The sequence below is a fragment of the Gigantopelta aegis genome, chromosome 4 (genome assembly GCF_016097555.1).
Source record: "Gigantopelta aegis isolate Gae_Host chromosome 4, Gae_host_genome, whole genome shotgun sequence".
NCBI lineage: Eukaryota > Metazoa > Mollusca > Gastropoda > Neomphalida > Peltospiridae > Gigantopelta > Gigantopelta aegis.
This window is the reverse complement of record NC_054702.1, coordinates 49,288,445-49,312,718: the sequence shown is the minus strand read 5'-3', so window position 1 is coordinate 49,312,718 and position 24,274 is coordinate 49,288,445. Positions and strand designations below refer to the sequence as shown.

General features: G+C 35.7%; 2 protein-coding genes across 2 annotated transcripts in view; one reads left to right on the top strand and one right to left on the bottom strand.

Annotated features, from left to right (window-relative positions):
- Positions 1–1,451: 1,451 nt before the first annotated feature.
- On the top strand, positions 1,452–11,160 carry LOC121372577 (blastula protease 10-like). The gene is made up of 5 exons (XM_041498976.1): positions 1,452–1,572; positions 2,428–2,547; positions 7,773–7,870; positions 8,451–8,575; positions 10,235–11,160. The coding sequence occupies exons 1-5, from the start codon at positions 1,506–1,508 to the stop codon at positions 10,380–10,382; spliced, it is 558 nt and encodes a 185-aa protein (XP_041354910.1). The 5' UTR covers positions 1,452–1,505; the 3' UTR covers positions 10,383–11,160.
- A 4,103-nt stretch (positions 11,161–15,263) lies between these two features.
- LOC121370652 (ATP-dependent RNA helicase TDRD9-like) overlaps positions 15,264–24,274 on the bottom strand; it is an 86,575-nt gene continuing 77,564 nt past the window's right edge. Inside the window, exons 36-37 of the mRNA XM_041496036.1 lie at positions 22,200–22,372; positions 15,264–16,019 (exon numbers count right to left, since the gene is read on the bottom strand). Of these exons, the coding sequence (XP_041351970.1) occupies positions 15,875–16,019; positions 22,200–22,372 (318 nt within the window). The 3' untranslated portion in view covers positions 15,264–15,874. The remainder of the gene's footprint in view (positions 16,020–22,199; positions 22,373–24,274) is intronic.

Sequence of the window (24,274 nt, the reverse complement as noted above, 5' to 3'; positions counted from 1 at the left end):
ATAGGCCACATCCTGGGTTTCTACCACGAGCAGTCACGTCCTGACCGAGACGAGCACGTGACAATCCATCGCCAAAATATGAAGCCCAACTTCCGGTACAACTTTCTCAAATATGGCTGGTCGGACATCCGAACAAGCGAACCCTATGACGTAGGATCCATAATGCACTACGGGTCACTGGTAAGTCTTTTTTTCATTTGATAGTGCGTGTACGCTTGACTTCCTACTAGGGCCCTCACGCTCTCTAGCTAGCGTACTCCATGTTTGGTGAGGTTGACGTTTTCTGTAGTTCCTAAATGAAGATTCTAATCCTGGGAACTCAGGAGGAGTGTTTCTGTCTGGGTTTCCATCCCGTAGAAGCTTGTCTTACTGGACTTGCATGCTGCTTCTGCATGGGTTTGGCATCAGAGTTGTCCTTCTCCTAGACAGATTGTCTTTCTTGACTTACGCCCTCTGTCTATTTGGCTATTTGCCCATAGTTGGGACTGGATGGGCTAGTGTCAGAGCATGTCCATACGCCAATGGGTCGTGCACACTGCACCTCTGGGGCTTCAGTTGCTTCGAAATCCCCCTGAGTCTAGCCTTGGTCATTTAGGGCCCAGTGCCAAGCTGTGAAAGCAGGAGGCACCGAGGGAGTCTTGTTTGTGGAGAGGTTATGTACCGGAGGGGTGGGGCTTACATGCATTTGCCACCTTTTCACCTTTCCAAGCTATCCGACTGCAGCTGAAAGTGAGAAGGTTATAAGCTCCCTACACTACACTGCAGCACTAGACACATCACACAAACCTGTGGACAGGAAGCCACTACACCACAAGTATTCATTTAAAACAGTACACACACAAGCAAAACCGGCCTCGGTGGTGTAGTGCTTAAGCCATCGGACCTAAGGCTGGTAGATACTTGGTTCGCATCCTGGTACCGGCTCCAACCCAGAGCGAATTTAACGACTTAATGGGGTAGGTGTAAGACCACGACTCCGACTTCTTTCTCACTAAAAATTAATCATTAACCCACTGTCCTGGACAGAGAGTCCAGAAAGCTGTGTGCCCAGGACAGCGTGATTGAACCTTAATTGGATATAAGCATAAAAATAAGTGGAAATGAAATGAACAATCAAAATCATTCTCTCGATGTAGTGATATCAATAATTCGTTAAAATCTGTCGCCCACCAAAAAGTTAATAACACTGATCCAACATGAAATGCCAAGCGCCAAAAGGGGTAGAGAAGGGGCAGAGATAAGCGAATTTGAGATGGGATCGTTCGACATAATTCATATTGGTTTGGAGACAAACATATTAAATTCTCATAATAATTGTTGGCCAAAGGGGTCCAGACGCCTTTGAATTCTTATTGGATCCGAGCTTGGAGTTAGAGGTATTTGGTCTGGATATATTTTAGGAAATCTCAGGACTATATATGCATGGTTTGTTTATGTTACAGTACTATAGAAAAGATGGCAGTTCTCCCACAATTACCCCGAAGAACTAGGATCTGATTGGTTTCATGGGTCAGCGGATTGGTCTCAGCTTCATGGACGTCAAAACTGCTAACGATCTCTACCAGTGCAGTGGTAAGAGTGCTGTGATAGTATAGACATCGAATACTTTGCTGAATTAGTACATTGCAGGTGATCAGTTAAATATAATAGCACGTTAACACCACAAGACACTTGCGCGGAGAAACAAAGTGAAATAAAATGAAATAGTAGTTTGAAAAAACTCCTATGTTCGTAAAAATTAACATTAAAAAAATGCACAATAATATGTAATACAATCATAAATAACCAATACATCCAAACACAAATCAACTATTTTTGGTTATAAATAAATAAATAAATGTGTGACAGTATATATATATGTTATTATACAAATCAAAATTGCAAAAGAATAATTGCACCAAACTCGTATCTATATTTTATACCGATACTTATTATTTTAAAGCCCCTGACTCCACTAGCTCCCAACGGCCGTACCTTTTTGGTGGCCAATAAAATGCATGAGCTCCTACAGACAGTATAGGACGACCAGAAATATGTCGGAGTTGTCACATTGCCGAATAACCAAGGTCTACGGCTTTCACGAAAGTCGATGCTATTGTATGTTTATTGTTTGTTTGTAATGAAAAAAATCAAGTAACAATCATAATACGTCTATTTGGAGTCTTGGCTGTTTATGTTTAATACAAATACTGAGCCAGGTTTAGAGTCAGTGTATTTAAATTAACATATCTGAAGATGATATAATATATAGTTTTATAGGCCCAGCTTACTGCTTCCGTTTACACAGGGACGGATCCAGAATATTTTTTAAAGAAGGGGTTCAGCTAAAACGGAAACTTGCAGGGCGTTCAACGACTTGGCAAATCTTGCACACTATGAATCTCCTTCGAATCCAGTTCAGAATGCTGTTATTTTCTTTCTTCATAGCTCATTGCTCGAATTCGATCAAGTGTAATAATGGAGGTGTGGTCGGACCCGACTGTACGTGTTTGTGTCCTTGGGGACTAAGCGGATATAACTGTGACGATGTCAAGTATTCAACGGCAGGTACGTGATTGCTAATCAGGCCCGTGTATGTGTGTGCGTGCGTGCATGTGCGTGCATGTGTGTGTGTGTGTGTGTTAAATGGTCTTGCCCTATCCATATGGTCATGCGCGTTTACGGGGGATGGGTGGATTTCGGGTGTCAAAACCCCCATGCTCAAAGATAATTTTCTTTTGTTTACAATATATTTTTTGTGGGGAGAATGATTCGATCTCCCTGAACCTTCACCCCCTTGCATAATTTCCTGCACACGCGCCTGGCGTTGGAATCAAATTAGACCTTTATCGATGATGTTCTGCTTCCTACGGGTTTGAATAAATAGTGTTTAACTTAGTGTTAAGCCTTCGTGTTTAGTTCCATTTCTCACGAACAATGTTCTAGATCAACGAAACTGAGCATAATGTGTGTTTAAAAATGCAATGTACTAAAGCACTCAGCTGAGAGCCAGAGTACACGTACACAAACAACAAATAAAACAACCAGAAACATTTAAATACATGTGCGTCACAAAAAGATATGAAATGAAAAGAAAGACAAAAGAAATGTATTTTATTAAAAAGTTTTGTCCACTTCTTAATGCTCTTCGTTAGATAAAATCAACAATGACGTAATTAAGTAATTATCAATCCCCTTCTACTGCAGTAACGACATAATATTCATGACGTCATATTTAGCAGTTATTTAGCAGTTCCTTTCTGAAAATAAGATGAAACATGTAAAAGGAGATTATTTCTTATAATTATTTTTTAAATACATATATACTGTACACTTGTTTTCTTTTATCATATATATATCTTACATTTTAAGTGCAATCAATGTATGTGATGTTTTTCAGATCACATACTTTAAGAATTTGATAACTGCAAATTAGATGTAAATTAATCGAGGTCACGGCACTAGGTTTATTGACATTAAAGCAAACGTACTAGGGTGACACTCCATAATTGACGTATGCATTCAGTCATCAAATAAAAACATTTCAATAGCAATTTTACACTGAAAGCTGTCCAGCGTTCAGGAAAACCCCCAGTTAAGCACTAGTTTATTTTGATGCCAGGACATCCAAAATGACGTCATTCGAGTTTGACGTCATTTGCATCCAAATAGACACCGCACCACATATTCTTATTGTCTAGGGAGTTATGTTCATTTTTTGAAGGTTGCATTTTTTTTTTTGCTCACGTTAATAAAATTTTGGTCATATAGTCCCATGACCAACCTGAACTGGAAATCCATTGGTAGTATTTTTTTTCTGATAACTATTATGTCAGCCATCTTGAAATTCAATATGGCCACCATTTTTATATAATTTCTTTATATATCTCCACTCCCATTTAACATAGAAACATATTTTTGGGGTCTATTTAAACATATTATGTTAGTGAATTAAAATATTTTTTATTATTATTCATCTCAAATGACAACCATCTTGAAATTCAAAATGGACGTCATTCTATTATATTTTTTCTCTATCTTTACTCCCATTAAACACAAAATTATAATTTTGGTGTCAGTTTACATCTATGAGCTCTGATAATTATTTTGAAAAAGTGAAAATTGTTGTCTGATCTTGGCAGCCATCTTGAAATTCAAAATGGCTACCATTTAAAAAAAAATTAAATCAAAGATCTCAACTCCCGGTTAACCTGGAAGCATAATGTTTTGTCCATGTACATTTCTGTATCCCATGCAATGGATGGTTTTCATTTATATAGTCATTGAATCATGAAAACAATCTTGAAATTCAATATGGCCACCATTTTAATACATTTGTCTTATATCTCAACTCATGGTTAATGGAGAAGCACAATTTTGTTGTTTAGATATATATTTCAGTGGTCAATGAATCTAATTCTTTAGATTTATAGTCATCCAATTATGGCAAACATCTTAAACTTCAAATGGCAGCCAAATGGAAATTCAAAATGGCTACCACGGTAATCATTTGGCAAATACTTTTTCTCCTAGTCTACATACAAATGCAACTTTTGTGTTCATTTAGTACATTTTTAGGTCAAATAATTATAATATTGCAATACTAATGACAAACTAATGAAATAAAGGAACATACCAACTGTAAATTGTAATGCATAATGGCATATTAGGAATCTACTTCATCTGTAATAGTATGCATATTGCAGCAGTCCTCATCAGGTTCACGTTTGCAACGCTCTGTACATTGAAGTTTGTGTCGCTTACACTAAATTACAGTACATCTATCTGAACACTTACTGACACCACAATTGCATCTGATCAGTTCTACCACAGCTTCTGGTGCAGCTTACACCTCCAACAGCAGTTACAAATATACCAACCCCCTTGACCCAAGCAAGTTTGCATGGAACAAGAATGTCTAGATGTAGCATGGCATCTTGAGTTCAGAAATGTGCTAGGAGATGTGCTCTTTGGGTATGCTGTTTTCATACCCCAAAGGTAGGTGGCAGTGTTTCCACACTTTGGTTTGGTGATGGTTTCTTGAACTTTTCATCTTAGAGTAGCTGCATCAGTTGTAGAAATGACCCTTGTGCTTGGTTCCATGCAGTAAAATCTTCACATTTTTCACTGGCCTCTTTGTATGGTTCATCACCGATTCCAACCTGACTTTGGTGTTACTTATATATGGAGCTTTCGTGAATACATTGAATTCTCTTTATTGATGTCCACCATCACCAATTGTCCTGTTGTGTCATATTCAGTTACAGCATGAACATCTGGTAATCAGAGTCAATTTCTGGATACAGTTCATTATACAATCTTTGCAGGTTGATCTGGTTGTGATTTACATATAACTATTTGTGTATCCTAATGGTGATAAAAACTCAACAGTCTATTTCTTTGATGTAGAAATCCACCTCATTGCCTGGCCCGATCATTGTCACATCATGGCCTGCAATAGTTTTCGATATCGTAGTGCTCAGATACCTACGAAAATCTATAGCCCAGTTAGTGGAAATATCTGATGTCATCTTTCATAAATATTATTGTTAAAAAAAAAAATATTACACTAAAGTTAACCATCTAATAGTGAATCAAAGCATGCAGGAAATGCTTCTGTTCACTGACAAGATATATGGCAGATTAGAAGTGAATTTCTGCACCAGACACAGACTTAGTTCTTATCCTGAGAAGATCACACACACACACACTGATCCCACTAATTATTGGTACAGACATAAGTCGCAACCAATTGATGATGAACTGGGTTCAGAAATAAAATCAACATTACCAGGGTTGCATGTAGTAACTGGATGTGACACAACATGACAAATTGATGGTATATGCAAACAAATGTTACTGAATGCATTCGGGAAAGCTTCACTGGCTATAGCTAAAGCTCTTAGCTAGCTTGTAATTACCGATGAATCATACAAAGAGATCAGTACGCCATGGTACTAAGCTCAAGGGTCGTTTGTACAATTGATGCAGCTATTCTGAGAGGATAGCCGTTCAAGACACCATCACTAAACCAAAGTGTGGAAACACTGCCAAATATCTAATAACAGCATACCCAAAGAGCATATCTCCAAGCAAATATCCTAGCTTAGGATTCCATGCTACATCCAGAGATCTAGACCCATGGTTGAATCAAGGAGGATATATTTGTAAATGTCGTTGAAGGTGAAAGCTGCACCAGAGGCTGTGATAGAACAGATCAGATGCAACTGTGGTATCAGTAAGTGTTCATGTAGATGAACTTGTAAGGAATACAACCTTCAGTGTACAGAACTCTACAAGTGGTGATGGCTGCTGCAATACATATGTCATTACAGACGAAGTAGATGCCTAATCAGGGGTCATAATGGAAAATAATTAATTTTCAGATACATGTATGTAGGATATTTCTTTAGAAGTTATTAAAAAGTAGCTAATTTAAACAACATTCAATTAGCCAGATACTAATAGGTGAGCCCTGCTAATGTGTCACTGTGAATTATAGTTTACAATTGGTCTGTTCCTCTATTTCATTAGTTTAAAATCTAGAACATGAAAGTCATTAGTAATGCAATATTTTAATTATTTCACATAAAATGTATGTGGACTAGGAGGAAAAGTATGTGCTAAATGATAAAATTGGTGGCCATTTTTAAATCTCCATATGGCTGCCATTTTGAATTTTAACATGGTTCCATGACTGGAGGATGGGTATAAAAATGTCACCCTTTAATTCATTGATCCTAAAAATGTACAGACAAAATAATTGTGCTTCTGCCTTAACTGGTTACGATATATGAAAAATACATTAAAATGGTAACCATTTTTAATTTCAAGATGGCTGCCATGATTGGATGACTATAAAAATGTCATCAATAAATTTATGGCTATATAAATGTACATATAGACAAAACATATTGTGTTTCTATGTTAACCGAGAGTTGAGATATATGGAAAAATATATTAAAATGGTGGCCATTTTGAATTTCAAGATGGATACTTAGGTCAGACAAAAAAATTTGTTTTCGAAACTTCATTCACTGAGCTCATAAATGTAAACAGATACTAATACTAATGACAAACTAATGTGGACTAGGAGGAAAAGTATGTGCTAAATGATAAAATTGGTGGCCATTTTTAAATCTCCATATGGCTGCCATTTTTAATTTTAACATGGTTCCATGACTGGAGGATGGGTATAAAAATGTCACCCTAATTCATTGATCCTAAAAATGTACAGACAAAATAATTGTGCTTCTGCCTTAACTGGTTACGATATATGAAAAATACATTAAAATGTTAACCATTTTTAATTTCAAGATGGCTGCCATGATTGGATGACTATAAAAAAGATTTTTTTTTTTTACAGAATATATAGAACTTTGGGTTTTGAAAATTATCAGTGAACTGTGAATAAAATACAAAGTTAAAGCAATACCCAGAACAATAAAGTAGTTTACGTCATTTCTATATACATGGATGTGTAGACGATGTAGGCTATATCGAAAATAAAAGCTTTTAAAAAAAAACCCAAATAGCTGGAGTAATAAATAGAATAACAAACTCGGTACCAGTTATTATCAAATTTATGTCCCTCATGAAATAATTTTCACTTGTCACTCGCTAAAGCTCGTGACAAGTGAAAATTATTTCACGAGGGACCCAAGTTTGATAGCTGGTAACTCGTTTATTATCCTCTATATATAATGTTGACGATACCGAAACCACTCTGGTAATAATGTGTGTTGCGAAATGTGACGACTGGATAGTAAACATTACCGTTTTTCTTCTTACAGATTGTGGTGGCGTGCTGCGACAACAAGACGGTTCCATCTCATCTCCCGGCTACCCAAACCGTTACCATGACGACACAACTTGTCATTGGCTTATTTTGGTAGGTTAACATTGAAACTGGTCCAAATCTACTCCCACCCCAACCTAAAATCACAATACATTTGTCATCTACACAAAGGGCAATGTAACATGATGACATGGGTCCAGGGTTGCATGCCGAGGACTCACACCAAGATTTCTGCAACTGCCCTTTTTGTCTGTATGGTCATCTTCTTTAGGTGTTTTAATCGTTACGTGACATAAAATATACATATTGCTGTTGCAAATTCCCACCTTTTTAGTCAGTTGTATAACTAGCATCTGGTTTTAGCCAAATATAAACAAACCACAAATTGTAATAAAATAATAAGAATAACGGTAACCGAATGCACACATTTTTAGTCAGCTGTACAATAACATTTAGTTTTAGCCAAATATAAACAAACCACATTTAGTAATAAAATAATAACAATAACGGTAATCAAATTCACTGAATGGATCAAAACAATGACCATGTACAATACAGATGCTTAGAATATTAAACTGTGGCAAGTGATTTCAAGAGTTTAAACGCTATTGTCTAGTGTGCATATGGGCACCATCGACTTCTGAATCATGACTCAAATGATCATTACTTGCAGGGGCCACCGGGTTCCACCATCAAGTTATGGTTTAACCATTTTGAAATGGAGGAAGATTACGAGGGTCCTTGTGATTACGACTGGCTGGAGGTTCGAACACTTGGACCACACTTAGCAGGGCTCAAGTGAGTGTTATATTAGGGCTCAAATATTACATTATTGACCAACACTCTAGTAAGTATTATATCACAGCTGAAGTATAATATTAAAACTAAAGTATTATATTAAATGAGCCATCCCGAGTTTGCTGCCACTGTAACATGGTTATGACAGAGAGCCTTTTTGATGAATAAAATAACATATTAATGGTAGTACGAAAACAAATAATTTCCGGCTGGGTCAAAGTTCGAGGTGCACCCAACTTTTGATAGAGAAGTCAACACAAGTGTGTTGGTTGTAAAAAAAATTAGTTTCACCTGGGCAAAAAAAAAATGTATGCAATTTTATTTCTTCTATTACCACTGTGTCAAGTAGCCTTGTGCTTGAAACATGTATGGGGTATCTGTAAAAACAAGAGTACCAAGCATTTGATGGAAAACCACAGATATTAATGAATATGTTATGGGTATGATTCAATTCTAATTATGTAACATTTTTGCAATGGGATGGATGAACAGTTTGTTTTGGACCAACTACTGATGATAGTGTATCCATTGAAGAAGGTGCTGTCTGATTAATGAAGTTATTCTTCTTTATTAGAAAGGGAAATTTTATTTAGCAAGGGTACTCTGGTAACACATTTATATTGGCAGAGAAACAGTTTATGTATGTAATGTTAACAATAAAGAACCGCCAAGAAATTACAGAAGGTCAATTGACTGGGGTTTTTTTTACCAATAACAATACAGATATAACATCTAGGGGTCAGTCAAGTACATGTGTTTCGATGGAATTCTTTAAAGGAGTTGAGGTACTCTGACTATCTTTGTTGTCTATACATATATACCTAAGCACACACAACCAACTGACAGTAAATATCTTCAGGGGTTTTATTTTTGTTTTTTAAACATTGTTTAATATGACATATTGCATTTGTACAAAACTGTATACAATATATATATGCCTTATGAGGTGTACTTTATATTAGGTTGCACTGTAGAAACAAGAGTTTCAGTGGAGTTGTCAGTTTGTGTCAGAATATACCAGATCCTGATTGTGTTATCAATATAGGTAGTACGAAACCAAATAACTTACGGCTGGGTCAAAGTTTTAGGTGCACCTAAATTTTGATAGAGAAGTTAACACCACACGTCCTGTGACTGGTGATAAATGTGTGTGTTGGTTGTAAAAAAATTATTAGTTTCATTCAGGCAAAAAATGTATGCAATTTTATTTCATCTAGTACTACTGTGTCAAGTAGCCTTGTGCTTCAAACATGTTTGGGGTACCTGTAAAAGAAAAAAGTACTAACATTTTGGGTGGAACTAAGGTACCGTAGTCATAGACGCTACCCATTATCTCTGAAATGAGCAGCTTGAACCCCATTTATTTTCGGATTCACTTTTAAGGGTGAGGGTGGTAGTATTTATATCCATGGTGTTTATGTCGACTGATACACTGCATGTAGGAGTTTAGTCACACATGTTACTATTGTCATCTATAGGATTTGATTTGGTAGTATACACTCAGATAATTACTTGTTTAGAATATCTTATGATCATCTAGTTGGAGAAAAGGGACATTATTACCTAAATCTTCATCTTTTGCCAACATTAGTGCTAATTATTCTGTTTATAAATGCACCCAAATTCTACTTGAATAGTTGACATTTCATTTAATTTCAGACTGTGTGGTTCAGGTCCATCTACATCGTTGGACTACCCAGGCAATGCACTCTACTTGCGCTTTCATTGTGATGAGTCATATAGCGAATACAGTGGCTTTGAGGCAGGCTACTCTATTTCTGGAGGCTACAATGATTATGACTGGTGATAAACATTTAGTAACTGTTAAAAAAATAAAAATGCATTAAATGCATTGATTTAACAGAAATTATCCATCAGAAGTTGAGATTTCCATACATAACCGCAAGTTCCTGATGACGTGCATAATGATGCAAAGTGTACGAAAATTCAGTTATTTGTAAAACATGTTTCTGTAATATGACAACGTACAATACAGAAAATTATAACATGCCAACAGCTTAAAACTGAATGTCTCTCAATAACCATATTTAAAACAGAAAAATAGTATTGCAAAATACTTTTACAAGAACATTTTATTAAACATCTGCCATTGAAATCATACATACATTCACTGAAGGCATAAAAATAGTTTTTTGTAAAACTATTATTTTTAATGTGATAAAATCACTATTTGTAGTTTAATACGATGTATGTCTAATGAATCCCATTTTACAGTAAAGTTTATTGGCGGATCCAGAGGGGGTCACATAAGTCCCATGACCCCATCCCCTACTCATTTGAAGTGCCCTTTTTATAACTTTTTAAGTCATCATTCACTTTAATTATTGACACTAAATTGCTCTGAAAACACATCTCTGAACATCCTCTGGGAGATTGTTAAACTCAAGTTGCCCTTTTACGAATTTTGTCACTCCCCACCCCTACCCCATTACAATACCCTGGATCCACTCTTGAGGTTTACTTGTATATAATTTGTGTTTTGAACTCAGCATAATTATATAATCTGTTATTTACACAATTTAATCTGTCCAAAATAAATTTCTGTATTCTTAAATTAGTGCTCAATATCTGGGTTTTATTGTGTTATTTTTGTTTCACTGTTCAAATGCTCATACATTGCATCTGAAGCATTACCGTGTACATTTTCCACCCCTATTATTTGATGGCAAAGAACTGGCTGCTATTTTGATGGATTATTCTATTTTACCAAGGATTCTCGAGGAAGCCAGGTTATGTAGAGTGTTAGCATATTACAATTTTGATATTTCTGAGTATAAAGGTTATAGGTGGAATGGATTATTTTTAGTTATTTCTCACAAATAATTGAAAAAATATTTAAAGATGGCATTTGCAGCTCTAATAATGATAAAGGAATAGCAAAAAGTGGGCTTTTACAACCCCTTCAATTGCCTGTTTTTCGTTCTCTGCAGATTTTTTTTTTTATGTACATGTAGACTATATTGGATTTTTTTTCCAATATGTATTTTTACCTTATTGTTAAAAATAAAATATACTTTGTGAACTGAAAACAAATTAAAAGTAAATATTAAAACAGTAACTGCACTGTTATTACTAAGTATCTGAATGTCAGCGTCATCTATTTTTCCATGGCAAATTATTTGCCATGGACATTTTCTTAATTGCAGGGGTTGCTCTTAAGACAGATAGTTGATTATCACAGGTAAATTTACTTTTTATTAAGTTGAAGGTTAATTTATACTTTAACAACTGATTTGGGACAAAGGTAAGACTATTATCGGGTACTGTATTGTAAGGCAGTGATTCAGGACTCCCCAACCCAGACATTGTCACTGATCTGGGGATAATAAAGAAAAAACAGATATGTGGCTGCACGAGTAGATTCAGCTGTATAAAGCAGAACACTTGTCAGTAATAAATGTCTTTCATTTCTTACTATTAATCAAAGTCATATTAATCATTTGTTCCATGTCCAGTAAAACTGATTTTGAGTTTCTGAAAAACATGATATATTTAATAAAGTTAGTTTTGTTTAATGACACCACTAGAGCACATTGATTTATTAGTCATCGGCTACTAGATGTCGAACATTTGGTAATTTTTACATATAGTCAAGAGAGGGAACCTGCTACATTTTTCCATTAGTGGCAAAGGATCTTTTGTATGCACCATCCCACATACAGGATACCACATACCATGGCCTTTGATATACCAGTAATGGTGCACTGTCTAGAATGTGAAAATAGCACAATAGGCCCACCGACGGGGATCGATCCCAAAGCGACCGTGCATCAAACGAGTGCTTTACCACTGGGTTAAGTCCCACCCCGTTATATACTGAACACCATTGAAAACGCACCATGGTATTGTATTCAATGTTATACGGTTTAAATGAAAATGCACACAAATTGTGAACTGTAACTTATTAACTTACCATTAGGAAATTAAAATAATGAACTTTTACAACAATGCACTTTATTGATAAATCATAAAACCTTACAATCTGGAGATAGTCACCAAAACGCAACACGTCGCACTTCTGAAAAATAACGTGCAACAAGTGACTGTGTGTGCAAATTGTGATAGCTTAGATCATGGTCTATAAAAGCAACTGTAATTCTGTACTGTTCCTTTATGTGACAAAACGTTATTACAATGCCAGTATTGACACCACAAGAATGCGAAAGAGCATGATGCTGGATTATCAAATCGCGCTATAGCACAATGTCTTAGATGTCATCACTCAACAATATTGACTGTTTAGTCGTTTACAACAAACTGGGACCACTCGACATCGACCACGACCTGGCCAACAGAGGGTTACAACACCAAGACAAGATCGTTACATCACCCGCACACATTTATGTGATCGCACACAACCAGCTGCCTGCACAGCACCTACGATTCAAGGGAGACGTGGTCCAGTTAGCGCAAACACTGTACGACGACGCTTACTTGCAGCAGGATTGCACGTTAGACACCCCTACGTTGGGCCAATTCTTACTCAACGTCACAGACATGTACGTTTAAACTGGTGTAATCGTCATCGATACTGGAATAGAGGGTATTGGGAAGGTGTCTTGTTTTCAGACGAATCTCGATTTCATCTTAGACATGCTGATGGATGACGTGTTTGGCGTCGTCGTGGAGAACGATATCAAGATGAGTGCATTGTCCAAACTGACCGATGGGGAGGTGGAAGTGTTATGATTTGGGGCGGAATCAGTTATCACCATAGAACGCCTTTACATGTCTGCCATGGAAGGGCGACAGCCCAGTATTACATCGATAAGGTCTTGAGAAGCATTGTCGCACCCCAGTTTGCTGCTCACCCAGAACTGCACACCTTTCAACAGAACAACGCAAGAGTGCACACTGCGAGATTAACCATGCAGTTTTTAGCTAATGTAAACATCCCTGTCCTGGAATGGCTTGCACTATCTCCTGACCTTTCTCCAATGGAGCATTTGTGGGATGAGATGGGACGACGTCTCCACCAATGTCAGTTTCACAACGTTCAGCATGTTGAGCAGGCACTCCAAGATGAATGGCAGAGGTTACCCCAGAACCTCATCCAGAGGCTAATTCTGTCCATGCATCGACGCTGCTTAGCATGTGTGACTGCTAGAGGTGGCCACAAATTACTGACTTTTCGTTTTTGATAGTCACTCTAGTTTTCATTACTGAATAAAATTCTACGAACTTTGATGTCGGCGTCTGTTGTTAATTAAACAGATAAACCACTTACGTTAAAAAAAACCCAAAAACCCCCAAATAATTAGTGCATTAATATACCAAAATATAAGTGTATTATCCCTGGTGCATTTTCAATGGTGTTCAGTATATTTAATAAAGTCAGTCTATTGTAAAATGAGATAATCAATAAAAATGCATTAAACTTGGTTTGGGGATAGATTATTATGTCTACAGATGGACTTAGAGTAGGTTGGAATTTGAAAATTAAAAAATGTGATTGGAAACTTTATTGCAAAGTAACATTTTTTGCAATAACCTCTTCCAATATTAACTAATAACTTCTTCTTCTTTTTTACCAACTATTATACCATATAACTTTGTTGACTTGTTTTTATATTGCATAGAAAACATGTAGGGCTGAAATTTAAATTGTCATTTCAAGGTAAAACTAGAGTTAAAAAGGTCATCAACACTGTAAATTGCCCAGACATACAAAATAATAGCAAGACCTTCATAAATGTCCTCTTCAGGTCATGTGTCAAAAACTGCTCATCTTACTGAACTAATATTTGAAAATTCATGTCAGTTTTATTATCATTAATTTGTTTTGTTGGGGTTTTTTAGGATGATTTTGTACAAATAATGCTATAATAGATTCTGAGAGAGGAAGTCTTAATATGTCCAAAAAAAAAGAGGAAACTTGTTCCTTGTTCAAACAAATAATAATAATACAGCAACAAGTCTTGATAATTTTATTAATAATGAACAAAAGAAGAAATGAGCATTCTGTGCGATTGGAGACTGGTGACAAGGTCTGAAAAAAGACATCCAGTAGACTTCAATGGTAAGATGGATGTCCACAGTACTACATATTTTAATTCAACGAGTATTGAAACCAAAAGATATTTGAAAAAAGGAACTCCCCAACCGTTTGGCCTTTTTATTTGAATTTATGATAACCCTTTGGAAATTTTGATTTAAATCAGACAGTTCCAAGTTTACAGCAGCGTTTTAAAACATCTGTTAATAGTCCTGGATAATTCTAAATTGCAGTATTTAGTTGGTATCCGATCTGCAACACTTTCAACATTCTTGAAATGTCAAATGAAATGAGAAAAATAATCCTTGAATACGTTTTTAACAAAGAAGCAGTCTTGTTTCATTGTGAAATAACATCAGATAATTGCATTGTAAACCATCCACTGCAATACAAATGAACAATATCACAAGTTAATTTTGCCTCACAAAATCTCCTTTGTTTTGCCTCACAAAATTTATGTCCTTAGCTTTTTTGTTTGCCATACATTTGTTGAGTCAATGTATACATTTCAGCATTACTTCTTTCCACTCAATGAAATCTGCCAAAGGGAAGTTTTCCTGTATGTTAATTAAAATGCCGATATGTATGAAAAAAGAAACATCCTTGTCATAGAATATAATGGATGAGGGAGGGGGGGGGGGGGGGGGGGGGAGAATACCTTAATTTGCATTAATCAATGAAAATGTGGTATAATGATATAGTTAAGTGTGATTAATATTAATAACACAAAGTGTTACCTGTCGTAAAATTAAATCAGAAAAAATTAAATGTTCTTGATGACAATGAAAATAATAGTACTTTATGATAAACAAAGAAGCACATTGCTTGCTATATATGTAATCTGATGAACAAAATGATTTCTAATTCTCAGCAACAGTTCAACTTTTTCTAATGATGAAACATCAAAAACATGTTTCAGGCAGAAACAATATGGTTGTTAACATTACACATGACAAGTCCACAAAATGGATGTAAAACAATTCCTTTGTTGCACATCACTTTAACATCATGGTAGAAAACAAACATTCTCAGTTGCAAAAAAAATCAAAAAAATCATAATGAGATGAATGTAAACAATTCCTTCGTTGCATGTCACCTTAACATCATAGTAGGAAACAAACATTCTCAAATGTAAAGAAGTCCTATTTTCTCTCAAACATCTGTTAATGAAATTGTATCCTTTGTATACAAGATTTCTTCACTCATTCCTAGTGAGCAACCGATCTTTTCCAGTGTTTGGTGCTTAAAAAATTATCACAGATTGGGAGTCCACTGCGGTAGTATTACCACTTAGCTGGGTGATCATACATCTCAAAGAGTTTACGTTCCCTATCATTGTGAGCAGTAGAGTTCATGTGTCTGTGAAGAAACTGCATCTTCGGACAGTTAACATGGCACAGTTCACACATCACTGGTAAAGCATCATGTCTGAAAATACAAAATACCAATCAGTGCACGTTAAAGCTGCAATATCGTGGAGAATAACACAAAAGTACTCGTTGGAGACAAAAATACAAAATAGCGATCAGTGCACGCTAAAGCTGCAATATCGTGGAGAATAACACACAAGTACTCGTTGGAGACAAAAATACCAAACAGCAATGAGTGCACGTTAAAGCTGCAATATCGTGGAGAATAACACACAAGTACTCGTTGGAGACAAAAATACCAAACAGCAATGAGTGCACGTTAAAGCTGCAATATCGTGGAGAATAACACACAAGTACTCGTTGGAGACAAAAATACCAAACAGCAATGAGTGCACGTTAAAGCTGCAATATCGTGGAGAATAACACACAAGTACTCGTTGGAGACAAAAATACCAAATAGCAATGAGTGCACGTTAAAGCTGCAATATCGTGGAGAATAACACACAAGTACTCGTTGGAGACAAAAATACCAAATAGCAATGAGTGCACGTTAAAGCTGCAATATCGTGGAGAATAACACACAAGTACTCGTTGGAGGCAAAAATACCAAATAGCAATGAGTGCACGTTAAAGCTGCAATATCGTGGAGAATAACACACAAGTACTCGTTGGAGGCAAAAATACCAAATAGCAATGAGTGCACGTTAAAGCTGCAATATCGTGGAGAATAACACACAAGTACTCGTTGGAGGCAAAAATACCAAATAGCAATGAGTGCACGTTAAAGCTGCAATATCGTGGAGAATAACACACAAGTACTGGTTGGAGACAAAAATACCAAATAGCAATGAGTGCACGTTAAAGCTGCAATATCGTGGAGAATAACACACAAGTACTGGTTGGAGACAAAAATACCAAATAGCAATGAGTAGCAAATCGTGGCTGCAATATCGTGGAAAATAACACACAAGTACTGGTTGGAGACAAAAATACCAAATAGCAATGAGTGCACGTTAAAGCTGCAATATCGTGGAGAATAACACACAAGTACTGGTTGGAGGCAAAAATACCAAATAGCAATGAGTGCACGTTAAAGCTGCAATATCGTGGAGAGTAACACACAAGTACTCGTTGGAGACCATTCATCTTATGAGTGGTAATCAAGTTTATCTAAGACGTGAAAGCAAGTTAGATGCATTTGAAAACCATAAGTTGTATCATAAATCATCTCCAACTGGCACAAGTGTATTTCTTGCACACAGACATATTAAACAAAACGACCAAACATTAGGTTGATGGTGTAGAAAGACGTGAAAGCAAGTTAGATGCATTTGAAAACCATAAGTTGTATCATAAATCATCTCCAACTGGCACAAGTGTATTTCTTGCACACAGACATATTAAACAAAACGACCAAACATTAGGTTGATGGTGTAGAAGTTATAACAACATCACAGACACAAATTATGTACCAAAATGACGTCATACATTTATGGTTACTCATGACTCACAATTATCTCTATCATGTGTTGGGAGACAAAATTGATGTATGAGTCATCTCTTAAATGGTTGGGTAAGAAAAGAATATTTGTGATAGTAATACTGCTTTGATATTGTTGACTATCAGTAGTTCTAATCAATGTTAAACTTGATTAACAACCACTATATACAGTGTTTGAGAATTATGATGGTTTTGAGATCTAGCAATACTTTAAAATGTGCAGAGGTGTTGTTAAACAAATATTCCTTTCTTTTTTATACAAATGAGCACTTGTCTTACTTTACTTCTGCAAGGCTGGCAGTAGATGTTGGGAATTACGGTAACTTCGGACTTTGGTAATTGTGGCCTGGTAATCTCGGCCCGGTAATATCGGCCTGCATGTAATTATAACTGAATGATTAGAAAGATCACTGCTTTTGTGGGTTACAACTATTTTTGTTTATGTTTGGGTAGCTTCAGATGTTATTTCTAAACACATGCTATCCGATATTATTTTTTTGTCTTTAGTATTATTATCATCATCATTTTAACCTTACGGGTAGATTAATTAAAAGATACAACGCAAGACAAAAAAATACAATTTTTATAAAATGTCACCCTATTTTAATCCATATTTGCTATATTTAGGTTGGTATTTTCATTGTCACGCATGCCTAGGTCATTACTTTGTAGGGGTGGGGGTATACAGTTGGGATTCAACTGATAACAGGTATTACTTTGTAGGGGTGGGGGTATGTAGTTGGGATTCAACTGATAGTCTACTTTAAATGGCACTTTGTCAAAGAAATCAATTTGTTAGTTTATCACCTTTGAAATTTACCCAGAAAATACTCATGTCAAGATAAAACTATCAGATTTACTTAAGAGGTTGTTCTGTTTATATTACTAAAATATCACCTACAGTGCTTCATGTAGAGAATTTTTGTAATTTTTTTATTTGGGAATTGTTTGAGTTAGCACATAAATACATTAACAATATTATGAGTGAAGATTCTTGTTTTAAACATGATTGCTGATGTTTTACGACCACATTAAAATACAAGACACAAATCCAAGGTGCGTATGTTTTTAGCAATCAACTTTTGATTACAAAAAACATTAGATAGAGATTTACATCGGCCTGTTGGATGTCAAACATTTGGTAAATTTTGACTTGTAGTCTGAAAGGAAACCTGCAACCTTAATTAGCAGCAAGGGATATTTTATATGCATTTTTCAACAAACAGGACAGTATATACCATGGCCTTTCATATACCAATTGAAGCATGCAACTCAAACGAGCTCTATCGACACACACACACAAACACACACACACACACACACACACACACACACACACACACACACACACACACACACACATTATTTCAGCTCATATCTTTTTGCAGTTGTTAGTTTTTATTTACACCCCTTAGAGTTGTAACCGATAAAAGCAGTGTTATTTCTATGCATTCAGTAACAAATGGATACTGGCCGAGATTACCAGGTCGAGATTACCAAAGTCCGAAGTTACCTCTGACCCATGTAGGATATTTAAGAACTGAACATGATCATGGAAGTACATATATGAAGCACAAACAGCTTTACACACAGTATAAACGGTGCAGAGTGTTATCTTAAAGTGATGTTCCAGACCATAAACTAAAATTTCAAATTCCACAATTAAGTGCCTTCTTAATTCATTGCAATAACATTTTACACCGATATGTCAATCAATAATTACACAAATGCTCCATAAAAGTATTAACAAATCACTCCCATAGAACACTGCCGAAAACAACTGAGTAAAATTTTACTCTGTAAAAATATTTGCCTGTAAATAGCCATGACGTCATGAAGGGAACTCACTTCACAGAAACCTACCCCAAGATGACTGACTGACAGTGACTGCCAAGCTCAATTATCATACGATTCTTTTTTCGACGATGAATGATGAACAGAACAGAACAGAACTTTATTTCACTCAAAGCCACCATCCCGTGGCATCAGAGGGGAACATTATATAAATTATATATACATGTACACGCATACATTAAGTGACAAGTGTTTATAACAACAAATAAGATTAAGCTATATAAAATGGGTTTTCAGGAGGTACATGTAAAGTGGTTATTTATAATATTAATAAGTTCACAAAGTTTTTTAAGGATGCTGACATGTTTACAGTTGAACAGTTCTCTGAATTTAATTACATTTGGTCTAATAACATAGTATGGCTTTAGTAATCTTTTTCGTTCCTTGTTGAATTTATCACAAATAAAAATATAATGAAACTCATCTCCAATATCACCTATATTACATAATGTACATGTTCTATCTGCTTTTGGAACATTGGACCACCTGCCCTTTTCAATTGGTAAGACATGATTAGATATGTGAAATCGGTAAAAAGTAGTATAATATTTCCTGTTAAGTATATTAACGGGACATTCCTGAGTTTGCTGCAATTTTTAAGATGTTATCGACTAACAACAACTTTTTAACGATTGTAATTACATATCAAATATATCTTTCTGCATAAAATATTACTGGCTGTATATTAAACGTGTTTCTGATCATTCTAATATTTGTACTAGGTTAAAGTTCATTTTATTTCCTAAAAATATTTTTTTCGTACGTACGAAATTATTTGAAGACAAAATCCAGTTTGGGCTTCTTACAAATATTGAGATGACCAGAAACACATTGAGTATACAGACACTGATATTCTAAACAAGAAAATATATTTAATATATAAGTTTAATTGTAGAAATATTTTATCAGTCGGAAACATCTTACAATGCAGCAAACTCAGGAATGTCCCTTTAAAGTAACTTTCAAATCCTATTTTCTCTTTGAAAAGCAGGTATGTAGAACATTTCCCTGATTCAGTAATACTGTAGTGCCAGTGCTGAGTATATTGGTCTTGTGGTCATAGCTTTATGGTTCATTTTAGGCATGAAACAGATATAAAATGCTGTGCGTCCCATACATTATTGATGACAACTGGACTAATATTTGTGCAACACAACAAATAATGCTGTATCAGTTTGAACGTCTTTCGAAGAACAACCGGCCTGACAGAAGACAGCTTACCATTGAGTGACAAGTTTTATTGTTGTTTTGTTCTTTAGCTTTTCATGCAAATTATTTTGCTACACTATATGTTCTAGTACTTGTGATGTAGTAGAAAAGACGACAAATAACACTTGGATTCTAGGAGTCGAGTGGACCCGATATTGGCAATTTTAAGGAATAAACAAAAATGACTTTTAGTCAGTCCCATCCTCCTATAAAGATGTTTCTTGTGAATAATTTCAGTTTGGTTTGACGTAAGAAAAAACATAAAAGTGTTTTGGAAATAACAAAACAAATACTGTTTTTGTGTACAATTTTAAAAGCAATAGACTCTGAAATAAATAACTTGTAGTAAATTCCATAGTATGAAAAAAGGTGTTCCCTTTGGGAAGGTATAATATAATTAATGGTTTTAGGGGTATGTAAAGTTTTGTAGTTATAGTCTGTCCCACAGGAAATGCCCATTTTTCATACTATGGAATTTACAAGTTATTTTTCAGTCAGTTGTTTACTAAGTTGTATACAAAAATAGTTATAAAAAAAAAAAAAAAATTCACAAACACTTTTACTTTTCTTTTTACATCAAACCAAACTAAAATTATTTTTATATAAAAAAAAAAAAAAAAAAAAAAAAAAAAAATTGTAGGAGGATGGGACAGACTAGGCTATAGATACTTACTTGTCTGAACTTTATTGTTAATGAAAATGTTCTCGAAAACCCTCACAAATGAACGAGAAGCAGACGACAACAAATCGGATATTGACTGCATGAACTGTGCATGAGAAAACAAACTGAACAGAGTTTGAAGCATAACACAGTTTGGAACGTTGACGATATACACCCCGAGGTTGTTTTGGTGTGGATAGCACCAGCATGTTGTCAGTTGTTTTGTGTCGCAGACAAATTATTGTTATGGCAACTTTTTTTAAAAACCATAAAACATAAATAGCTGGCTATCGAAAAGGAGTTCCCTTCGTTACGTCACTGGTCAAACCGTACAGAAATTTCTGAAACTGTTTTTCAGGGGAATATTTTTAAATCGGAAATATATCTGTATATAATTAAAAATATATTTTTTTAAATGTTCTAACTCTATTAAACAACATGTTGATTGATATACATGTAGCTCAATACATCATATATCTGGAACAGCACTTTAAGATTCTTGTATTGGCTGTTATAAGTTTAATGACAAGAAACTGATACAAAATAATAAATGCTGTTAAAGCAGAAAGAAAAGTAGGAAAGACAAGAAAGTGAGACATGACAAACCTGATCCATACTGCACTTATTTTAACTTGTCTTCACTTATGGTGAAATAACACCTGTTGTGTTACGTACTACTGTCTCCATACATGTAATTTGGACAATAACACACAAATGTAACGTTTGTTGTATTATATGCTACTGTCACTACAGTTCTAACAACACACAAATGTAATGTTTGTTATGGGTATTATCATGAAGGTAATGTTTGCTGTATTATGTACCACTGTCACTATTGTTCTGACAACACACAAATGTAATGTTTCTTGTATTATGTAGGACTGTCACTACCATTTTCACATTACCTGTTGGTGTTGACAATTTCGTGTAGGAGTTCGACGTTAAGTTTAAGCTGATCACTGTGCCGGATGGGTTTGTATTATGTAGGACTGTCACTACCATTCTCGCATTACCTGTTGGTGTTGACGGTTTCATGGAGGAGTTGGACATTGAGTTTAAGCTGATCACTGCGCCGGACGGGTTCGTCTGCGTCGTCCAGCTCAATAGCACAGTGTTTGTTGAGAAGCATCACCTCATCAGACTCCAGCTCACTCTTCACATCCTCCAGCACATAATCTGGGTCAACCTCAAAAAGAGAAAAAAACTCCCCTTTAATCATTTCCTTACTAGAGCTGGGCATCATTTGGAATTTTATAAGCAATCATCTGTTTAGGTTTATAAGCAGTCATCTGAATAGATTTTTAACAACCAATCAACTTTTGAGTATAAAATTAGTTAAGACTTTATGCGACATACTATTAGTGGTAGGAATAAATCTTTAATACAAATCGTCCTCTAAATCATTTAAATATAAGGAAATTAGAAATGGAGACAATTATTCTCCTTGTTTAAAGGTCCAGGCTCATTGAAAACTTAATTCACTATTGTTTGGTATCTACGTATACATTTTACAATATTATATGAAGTATCAATAGAACATTTAAAACATTTGACCCGTTTTTAATATATTCACAATAAAAAGTCATGTTTTCCCCATCACTTGCCAAAACGTCGCTCGACTCCAAGAGCTAAGTCATGTGACCAAGTGACGCGCTAACAGGCATAACATGAAAGCGTAATTCGCAGCTTTTGAGACATTTTACTTGGAAGGTGGAACATGTGCTGCAGTTTTTCCGAACTTTAGACAAACCGACAATCACAGGGTTTGCATGGAAGCGGTTTGTAAACGGAATCCGTGTGCAATGGAAAGGACCATCACGATGGGATAGGATCTGCAGTGACCACTTCATCCCTGGGGATTACGACAATTATTTAAGGTGGTCGATAAGTATGACACCTAAGTTGTTTTTTTATCCCCACTGGCACATGTTCTACGATTGCGCATGATACAGCAAACAAGAAACCACAACAAGCACCCGCTAAACTAGAGCTCAAAAGGGTGAGTGGGGAGCGGGGAGGGTACCAGAGCAGGGGCGGCAGTGTAATATATAGTGATACGGCTCGAGGTTGCCAGACTCTTCTTTCAAATTCAATTGAGAAGGACATTTTCACAGATACAACAAATATAACCCACAAAAGTGCCTTTTTGAAAAGTGGTACAGCCATGCACTGCCCCTGCAGGGAGGGGGCCCACAAGAACATGCCCCCACCCCATCAAATGTTTTTTTTAAACTATTAAATTTATAAAATGAGACATACACATGTATATACAGTTTGATGTATATACAGTTTGGGTTGTCTCCCCCCCCCCCCCCCCCCCCCATCCCAATATAAAATCCTGCCTATACCAGTGGAGGGTACACACACACACATACATAAATACAGTGGACTCTGTCCAAACTGGCATCTACAGGTATCTAAACCGGCATTATGTGTAATCTGGTGGTTTTAAAGTTCCTTTTAGCTACCGTTAATTTATTAGGAAAAGAACTCTGTCGACAACGGATGCCTTCTATTCTGGACTTAGGATGCAAATTTAAGAACAAAAGAACGGTTCATGTAGTAATTAGCGCTGTCTACACTGGCACGAACTCTTACCTCTACTGAATACACCACAGAAAGTGATATGAAACTTGCAGTAAAGGGTGTATGTAGCAAGTTAATTGGGTTATTATTTGTATGTGTTCATACCTGCATTGCATCATACCGATCTGTCTAAAACAATAAATTCAGACCCCTGTTTCATGTGATGTTAATCAATAAAATAATGTTATTTATTCTGCTTGTTTGTTTTAAATGCGTACTGATTTAAACACATATTTTTATTACAGTCAAATGTTAATATCCCACTTTCAAAAGTCGGGACTGAACTTGTGTCCTCCTTCTCACAGGTAAGTAGGTAACTAGGTTAACGTGCTTATATACCACTTCCTCACCATTAGAGTAGATGTACAAATGTGATAAGACCAAAATGTCCAAACTAGCATCCATTAAGAATCAGCTGTCTTTTAAAAAATCATTCTCTGCTGTCGACATGCTGACCTACTAACAGAATGAGTGGAATCCGCTGGATGCTACGTCACATGTC